This window comes from Heliangelus exortis, chromosome 2 (genome assembly GCF_036169615.1).
Source record: "Heliangelus exortis chromosome 2, bHelExo1.hap1, whole genome shotgun sequence".
NCBI lineage: Eukaryota > Metazoa > Chordata > Aves > Apodiformes > Trochilidae > Heliangelus > Heliangelus exortis.
The window spans coordinates 24848855-24858191 of record NC_092423.1 but is presented as its reverse complement, the minus strand read 5'-3'; the positions used below and the strand labels follow the sequence as shown (position 1 = coordinate 24858191).

The 9337-nt window shown below is 38.8% G+C and overlaps 1 protein-coding gene across 1 annotated transcript in view; it reads right to left on the bottom strand.

The window, feature by feature from the left end:
• Nucleotides 1–2795: 2795 nt before the first annotated feature.
• Nucleotides 2796–9337, bottom strand: part of COL1A2 (collagen type I alpha 2 chain) — a 40243-nt gene continuing 33701 nt past the window's right edge. Inside the window, exons 42-52 of the mRNA XM_071735251.1 lie at nucleotides 9180–9287; nucleotides 8313–8366; nucleotides 8109–8216; nucleotides 7864–7917; nucleotides 7390–7497; nucleotides 6729–6782; nucleotides 6485–6592; nucleotides 5852–6098; nucleotides 5237–5427; nucleotides 3809–4051; nucleotides 2796–3219 (exon numbers count right to left, since the gene is read on the bottom strand). Coding sequence (XP_071591352.1) covers nucleotides 3073–3219; nucleotides 3809–4051; nucleotides 5237–5427; nucleotides 5852–6098; nucleotides 6485–6592; nucleotides 6729–6782; nucleotides 7390–7497; nucleotides 7864–7917; nucleotides 8109–8216; nucleotides 8313–8366; nucleotides 9180–9287 — 1422 coding nt within the window. The 3' untranslated portion in view covers nucleotides 2796–3072. The remainder of the gene's footprint in view (nucleotides 3220–3808; nucleotides 4052–5236; nucleotides 5428–5851; nucleotides 6099–6484; nucleotides 6593–6728; nucleotides 6783–7389; nucleotides 7498–7863; nucleotides 7918–8108; nucleotides 8217–8312; nucleotides 8367–9179; nucleotides 9288–9337) is intronic.

The following is a 9337-nucleotide window of genomic DNA, read 5'->3' as shown; positions in this document are numbered from 1 at the left end:
GAGACTTTTTAGTAGGAATTGTAGATACCATAAGGAATATTTGCACTGGAGACCTCGCCCTTCAGCTTAGATGCAATTCAAAGCACCTACTGGTAGAAAGCTTTTAATTTCTGTTCATCTCCTGGGAGATGGTGTAAGGAACTGATGGACAGGAGATATTTTTTGATGACGCAAATGGATGATCAGTCCCACAGAGTGCACGGAGGAAAGTGGTCTGAATTTTGCAGTATTTTTATTTACAGAATCCTACCCCACCCAAGCCCTGTGTGTGTGAGTGGTCCCAGGATTCCACAGTTTCTCCAGTGATTTTATCCCTAAGCAGAACAGCAAGGGCTCACTGCAGACTTTTATCTTTCACTTAGCTATTCCAGATATTTTTCTTCTACATTTCTTTCTCGTTCCAAGTGCAAACTTTAACCTAATGTTTCAGCTAATTTATGCTAATGATCTAATTGCATTACTGCTTATGTATACCTGCTTATAATCAATAATTCTAATTCTTATCAGGAAGCAGATAACTCTTAAGGATGATTAATGTCACCAAAAACTTAGTCAGCATTGTATATTCCTCAAATTAGGCAGTATGAAGGCTCAGTGTGCTGCCTGCCATTCATCTCACCTATTTTCAGCCACAGTCCTTGAGAGGAAAGACAGTTTCTTCAACATTGTGCATATCATAAACAGCATGCTTGGGTGCTAAGTTCTGATGAGCTTAAAAGCTGCAGACCAAACTGAGTGTCTCCTTGTGCCAATGGGGCTGCAAGTTCTGAAGCAGGTGCTATGTATATTTTCTGGTTTTAATTTCCAAATAAACACTTTTGGAAGGAAGCTGTGAAAGCACAATAAAATGGTACCAGTGGGTAGAAAGGAATCATTCTCTGCCTAGCAGGATGTGCTATGGAATACATCAGAGAGAGCAAAGGAGAAATCAGAAGATGACAAAAGAGACAGCATTCACCATTTGTAATTTCCTTTTTAAACCTCAAGTCTTACTTTTACTATGGTTTGGTTTTTTTTTTCCTTCTCAGACAGCAACAGTCCACCTCTTAGTCCTAGCAATAATCTCTGGATACATCCGAGTGCATTACAGACTAACTGATATAATATTATCTTCTCAGTCCTTGTAGGAACTTCCCGGCATGTAGATAATCTAAGTGCGAAGAGATCTTATCACTTTAAAGCATTTACATTTTTTTTTTTCCAGCAACAGCAACTATATTTTCAAATACAAAGACAATGATAGAAATACTAACACTTTAAGAATCATCATGGTCCAATGAATAAATCCAGGTATCCAATCCTGGATAAATCCAATGAATAAACCTGCAGTAGGTTTTACTTACTTTAAGAAAAATAGGCTGTATTTCATCTCCACAACTTCCCTTCTGTTAATTCAGCACACAGCAGCTGCACTTAGAGCCATGTTTTGCCCTTTTTTCCTTAATTAATACCTTCAAGCAAGAATGAAAAACTTTTCTTTAGAGTTTTTAGCATTTATTTCTCTGCACATATTGGAGTTGCCTTCAAACTCTCAGCTTCTATCCTTTGGTGTGGTGCTTTCTTCCAGTTATAGGAACCTTCTAGATACTTTATTCTTGCTTTTCTTTGGAGGTTCCTGATGATGAAGTCTGTCTCACCTTTCTCCTTACCTGCTCTCGTTGTTGTCCTCATGGTTCTTTGTGTGTTCTCCCAAGCACCTTCCCAATTCCAAAAGACACAGCTGTTGAAATTGCAGTTCATTTAGGGTTTTGAGAAAAGCACTGTTTGATAGCAGTCTCTTAAAAGGCCTCAGGCAAGAAACATCTTTGCTTCTTGTGGTGTTCTTTGCAACAGTAAATTATTAAGGTTATGAACAGCAGAGAGTTCTGTGTGTGACACTGAATTGAATGAACTTATTATAAGGGCCTAACAAACCCTGATCTTCTTGCCAAGACAACTGCTTTTGGAGATTCCTTTCAAAGACTTCTGCTTACAGCACAGCATCAGCCAGCACGGCTCTCTTAACACCAAGGAGCTCTTAAAATATAAGACAGAAACCTCATTTTCCTTCTTTTAGCCATTAATCCTGCTTAGCATTTGGGAAAAAAAAGAGGAAATCTTCTGCTTTTGAGCTTTTTGTACTATCAGCACAGAGTTAGTGAGCAAGTGTTTTACAGCAACGGCCTAAGGTAGTTGCATTAATGCAAATGTATTGTAAATTCTGGGTATGAATATCTGCCAATCTGAGCAAGTAAGTAATTTAACTCATTAAATAGTTTGTTTTGGGACACGGGACATGCTTTATTTAATTTTTTTCACAATTTATTTAAACATCTCACATATACAAAATACATTATTTTTTTTTCTTTTTTGAGAAATGATGGTTTTTTTGGTTTTTTTTTTTTTTTTTTTTTTTTTTTTTTTTTTACCCATTGTAGAAGATAAGAATGAGATCTGAAAGCAGGAGCACCTGATTTGGGAGGAAGAGGAAAAAGATGAGGAAAAATGATCCACATGCTTAAGCTGCGGGAGAGATAGGACAATTTAAGTTTTGACACAAACTTCAAAGAAACAGAGAAGTGATACCTTAAATGCTGCTAGCACCATCAAAGTTCAAGTATTGGAAAGAGACTCTGTAATAACACAGTTTGCACCACTGTATTTTGAGTGGAAGTGAAAGTACCTCAGATCATATGGAGAAATACCTATAAAAGATGTGGATCACACTTGATTTAGTGTATGAGGTAGTTTAAACCTTTGGAAGTTGTGGTTTTAAACTTCCTCTGTGGAAGATATTCAAAGGCCACAAGTGGTGCGAACTTTCATGATTTTTTATTTTGTTTTTTTGGTTTTTTTTTCTTTACAAAGGTTGACATTTCCCAAAGCAAGGTGTTAAATCTTGAAAGACTTCCAAGTCCTTTTGGGGCTGTATATAATTTCATTGCACAATGTTCCAATCAATTCTTCTCCTTCTCTTTCGCCCAGAGTTTAAGCAAGTAGAATGACAGAAGAAATGGAAGGAGTCAGTTTTCATTATAAAAAGAAATGACAAGAGAATTATTTAGGAGAGGCTTTAAGTTAATTTTAGTTCATTCATTTAAAACAGACTGGGCCAATGTCCAAACCGAATTCTTGGTCGGCGCCGCCAATATCCAAAGGTGCAATGTCAAGAATGGGCAAGCGAGATGGCTTATTTGTTCTGTATTCAATGATTGTTTTGCCCCACTGATTGTTCTTTCTCTGCAAGAGAAGATTCATTACAATTGTTATTGCATTGTTCAGAGCACTGAAAATTGCTTGAGCTGAACAGGTAACTTCTGAAAGAATTGTATAGTAACTTTGCTGCCAGTTTGAGAATCAGACACCCATTCCAACTACTTAAATCTCTGATATAGAGAAAATATTTACTTTAACTTCCTGAAGTCATGGTCTACATAAATTACTATATTATTCACATTGATATTAAATCCTTAGAGAACCCTGCCTGAGTTTTTCAGGACTTAAAGATTCTGCCCCTCCTACAGAATTGGGCACAATTTTCTCATCAATCACCATCTTACACAGAATTTGGGTCTGGTCCCCCTGAAAAAGCTTTTTCTTTTTTTTTTTGGTCACACTGCACAGTGCAAGCCGGGCTTTCTTTGTACCCTCACCTTTCCCACTTGCTAAAAATCTGGCAGAGTTGGTTTTGTGGGCCGTTTGTCTTCACTGGGTAAGATTTTGTTGGCATGACTGATCATCTAATTCTGAATCAAAGCACAACTCCTGTCCCCTAATCAGGTGTTTAAGAATGGGCAATTGTGGTGCCCATGGTTTCTGCATTACTTACAGAGCAGCCATCCTCAAGGACACTGAAAGTGAATCTGCTGTTGCCTTCGGCTCGGAGTTCAACATCGTTGGATCCCTGCAGTATAAGAGCCTTTTTCAGGTTGCCAGTTTGCTCATCCATGTAGGCAACACTGTTTTTGCAGTGGTAGGTGATGTTCTGGGAGGCGTGGTTGGCCAGCAGGCGCATGAAGGCAAGTTGGGTGGCCATATCCTTTGAGGTCACTCCTTCACCATTGTATTCAAACTGGAAAACAGAAAGGAACCCAGTCAATTCTTCTGCTGGGGAAAGGTGGATGTTTAAAGAGAAGTAAATGATACTTGCTCGAGGAACATTAAAACAAATATAAGTCACATAAGTCTGCAATCACTTGTCTATTGCAACTAAAGATCATCAAATGAAACTAGCTGGAGATAGGCTGAAAAGCAGACATGAGTGGATGTACCTAAACTGTAAAACTCCTTTCCAAGATAGGGTGTTAACCGTTTATGTGGATTCAAAAACAAGATGAGAAAAGTTCAAGGAAGAGAAATCTGTTGTTTCCACAGCTACACAGAAACAATACCTGTCTCAAGAAAACCCTGGACTATTACAATTTTTTTTTTAATCTGATACAATAGTGTCACTGGATGTTACAAATGTTTACCTCACTGCTTTACTTTTTTATAGCATCTACTTTTAGTCACTTTAGGGAAGAAAAACCTGGAGTACCCTGGAGTTTTGCTCTGACCCAGTATGATTCATTTTATGTTACTATATTAAAGACCTTGGAGACTGTGATTTCATCATAAGACCAACTAACATTCTTTTAAGAATGAGGTAACTGGACCTCCTTAGCTGTACAAAAACGATTTCTTTGCAATTGGCTGGTACAGTGTTGAACATGCAAGTAGACACAGTTCTTTTTTTAACTTACACTGTCAATTCTGAATGTTACCCTGGCAAACACTAAGGATCTGTGATGTGTAATAAAAATATATTTCCAGAACAGCATCATATATAAAAATTTCAATTAAAAGAATAATCAAAGATGTTTTCCTTCCCTTTTCAGACATGGAGCTTAAGTTTGCTTGGGGCTGTTTTGTGTATGTATGGTTGGACTTGGTGTTCTCAGAGGTTCTTTTCGACCATGACTATTCCGTGGTTCTAACGTACCACATTCCAGTCCAGTCTTTCCTTAGCAATAGGCATTAGTCATGCTAAATTCATTAGCAGACACCAAGAAAAATTTAAAAGTATTGAGAAAACATTTTAGCAAATTGTGATCCAAACTGGAACTGGAGCTCTGTTCCCTTGAGATAAAAAGGTAGCTCCCTTTTTCCTACTTCTCCTCTAATATAGTTTAATTTATGTGTCTGCTTGCAGCAAGTCAGTGAAATGGGAATTCTTCAGATAGCACTGTAGGAAACCATCCTCCCATATGCCACTTACCTGGGTGCCACCATTGATAGTTTCACCAAACCATACGTGCTTCTTGTCCTTGAGATTTTTGTTGATGTACCAGTTCTTGGCAGGAATATTGTCAGGGTTGGCATGGATGCAAGTCTCACCAGTGGCAAAGTCACAGTATGCTTTAATTGCATCTGCAGAGCAGCCTTGGTTAGGATCAATCCAGTAGAAGCCTGCCATTGAGGAAAGAAATGCAAATAATATTTCACTCAGCCTAACGTCTGCATCCAGTTCATATTCATTTGTTCAATATAGGAACTCAGAGAGAGGTTATTAATAGCACATCTAGGTATCATTTTAAGGTGATAACTGGGGCATAAATCTATATTTTATATTGTTAATATAGAAGAAACTGTATTTTAAAGCTAGGGTTAAACATTTTTGTATTATTTTGAAAAACTATTGCAATAATCCTGCAACAATAGTTACGAAGAGCTTTTCAGTATGTCCCTGTGTGTACTTTCAGTGGGGGCAGAGAGAACTTCTTCACTGGTTATTTTCACTACTAAGTGGCCAAGGATACCATTCATCAAAGAAAGAGATCAAGCTGGAAGTACTCCTCGAGCCACAAAAGGCAAATATCTGGCACTGACGTACCGCTGGTCCATTCTGGGTGGCTAAGTCTTAGGTCCCGGCAGGTGCGAGCTGGGTTCTTTTTGGAGCCTTCTGGGGTCAACAGGGTCTCAATTTGGTTGTTCAGTGTTTTCAGAGTAGCATCAACTTCATAATCCTTGGGTCTGAGAGAAGGCTGATCAGCCCGGTAGTATTCTGCATCGAAGCCAACTTCATATCCACCACCATTGGGGCCAGGGGGACCAGGGGGACCGGGAGGACCAGGGGGACCCTAAAGTTTTTCAGCAGCAAAAGACAAGAAGTGTTCTATTAGACATATGGTTCTCTCAATTAAATGCTTCCACACATGCATAGTCCTACTTAATGCCCAGCACCCTCAGGTCTGACCTGCCCAAGCAGTAGAAGATGTGCAGAGTACAACTACTACATCTCCTTTGAGTTTCTGCTAAATGGACATAAAGAATGAACAAGGACTTGAGGTTTAGGACTATTAGGGAAATGTTTAATGTTTAATAACAACAGACATTGTGGGATTTTTTTGGTTTTTTAATTAAATAAAACCACATCTCTTCCTAAGTTGCTAGGCTTTGAAGTTATTGTAACCATGGCACAATGAAATCAACAATAAATAAGTTATAATAAGTAAGTTATACTCACAGCAGGGCCTTGGCTACCATGAGAGCCACGCATACCAGCAGGGCCAATAGGTCCAGGGAGACCATTGCGACCATCTTTACCAGGAGGACCAGAAGGACCAGGTGGACCCTAAAAGGAAACTTGAACAGTTTAATGACAGCTGAAAGCACAACAAATAAGAGATTTGTATTAATGATACAGTATACATATACATTGCAGAAAAGCAATGGGAGAGTTATTTGAATATGCTCTTAAAGTCACATACCCTTGGGCCAGCAGGGCCGTTGTTACCAGGAGGACCTTGATCACCATGTTGGCCCTGTTGGAAAAAAAAAATTAAAAAATAGTCATTAAAAAAATGCAGTGGCAGACATTTGTATTGGCATGTCTGAAGAGGGAGCTTTAGTCTGCAGGTGTATCTGGGGTCAGAGAATGGCAATACAGAGCTAAAGGCATTTATTGGTGGAGTTGCTTTGCAGAGGAAGCATAAAAAGGTATTTCAGGGCATAACCTATACAAGTCCTTGTATTATTTACTCAGATTTTCAGAAAAGGCTTTAAAATAAGTCAGAATTCTTAAAGGTGATGCTAGAATTAAAAGAGAAGAAAATCTCAAGGTTACTTTGTCTTTCAAAGGCTCCACAATTGTCAGCCAAAATAAGAACCGATAATTAAAAATCAGGCAGAGCTTTTTGAATTCTGTGCTAGTCAAATGCTAGCCTCGTTTCAGGGCAACAAAGTCCTCACAGATTTAAAGCCAACTATCAGTGACAATATCAAATGTGAAGAGTGTTAAAGAGAATCTTGAAAGACAGTGCAGAAGAATTTATTAACCCACTGGGTTGTGCATAGGCAATTCCACACCAGAGTGACCTTATTTCCTTTTTTTGCTCCTTATATTCAAAATACTGAAAATCATTTACTTACAGCAAGACCAGGAAGACCCTGCAATCCATTGTGTCCTTTCAAGCCAGGAAGACCTCTAGGCCCCTTATCACCAGGCAGACCTTTCTCACCACGTGGACCTTGTGGGCCCTAGGAAGAGACATAGGTGTCAGAGGAATATAACAGAAAGCTTCAAGCATATACTACTGTCAAAGCAAGAATGAAGCATGAGCATACTACATTATGCTATCTATATCACAGGTTGCCCCTGATATATGTATTTTAAATATATATATATGTATAGTACATCCTGTTCACACACCCAGGAAGACTGTCAATCCCAAAAGCTTCAGAACTGGTCCTCTAAGAGAGAATGCTGATCAAGATTCTAGGTCTATAAATATTTACAGCTCCTTAACCACTACTTTTTGGGTCCATATCTTGAGCACAATCATTAATAAAGCATGGTTTGTCTTCTGGCATTGTTTTGGTAATGTATTTAGAAATCAGACTTACAGCAAGACCTCTTGGACCAAAAGCACCAGCAGGACCAACAGCACCAGCAGGACCCTGAAAACAGGAATAGAAAATGCATGTCACTGCTGAATATTATACCTAATAAAGTTTCCATGCTCAACATATCTCCACAGAAAGCAAAGTAATTATCTACATATTGTAGAGAGTTGATGTTTAATGTATATATATGATGAACAGGTATTAGTCCTATGTTAATTAAAAAAATTAAGGTCTCATCAACTTACAGGCTCACCACGGTTTCCAGGCTTTCCAGAAGGACCAACTTGGCCATGAGGACCAGGAGCACCCAGAGCACCACTGGGACCAGGGTTACCAGGAGCACCACGCTCGCCCTGGCAACAAAGGAATGCAAAGAAAGAGTATGTTACTGATGACTTACTTACATTGGAACATTTCTTCCATAATTATGAAATAAAAGAACAAGTTACCTTGAAACCAGGAGCACCGTCACGGCCCGGAGGACCATCGTGTCCAGGATTGCCCTGTGAAAACACCATGAAAAGCATTAAATCCCATCAATCTTCATCTCACAGAACTGTGAGTCAGTATAATAGCTCCCAGCTAGAGTAAGAAGACATTGAGGTAGGATAGCATAAATCCTGAAGATTATAGAAGCCACTCTCAAATCCCTTAAGTTTATTAATGTTCTCAGAAAAGTAAGATGGTCTTCAAATATTTTTCGGGCAAGTTCAGTGTAGAAGAAAATTACTGGGTTTTGCTACATTGTCTAAATGATGCAAAAAACAGGTTCAATAATTGAAATCCAGAATTTTATGTTTGTGTTTCATATGCCTTTTGAGTGGGCCTTAAGTAACACTTTGTCTTTAACACTACAAATTACTAGATCTCTCAAGTAAAAATGGCTGCAATTTCTATACTTCCCTGGAAGATACATATAATGCATCATGTTTAAGAAAATTTGCTGATTACAAGGTGTCCTGATACATTTTCTCCATAACCAAAAGGTTATCCCCTGGGATGTACTATTTTTTCCAACCCCAACAGTAAACTTTTTGTCACTCCATCTTTCTTGACAATTATGTTAGAATTCAAAAGATTCTGATAGTGACTCCAAGATCTATTTTAGACACAACTCATGCCTTGAAAAAACTGCCAACTAGATGGATTTGGAATCCATGTCTATTAGAATCCTGCTGTAAGTTTCCCTGAAGACACTAAAAGGTACAAGTTTACAAGCAGAACAACTTCAAGTTGCATCCATCTTTTCTGTGCATTTGTCTTTTGCTCAGAATAAAAGAAAAGCAACCCTGCAGAGGAAATAAGATGTAGCTTACATCACGGCCAGCTTCACCAGGGGCACCATTTGGACCAGGAGAACCCACAGGACCAGAGGGACCACGGGCACCAGGAGGACCATGAACACCCAGGGGACCAGGTTCACCCTAAGATGGGAACAGTGGTAACAAAATGTGACATTATAATAAAACACAAA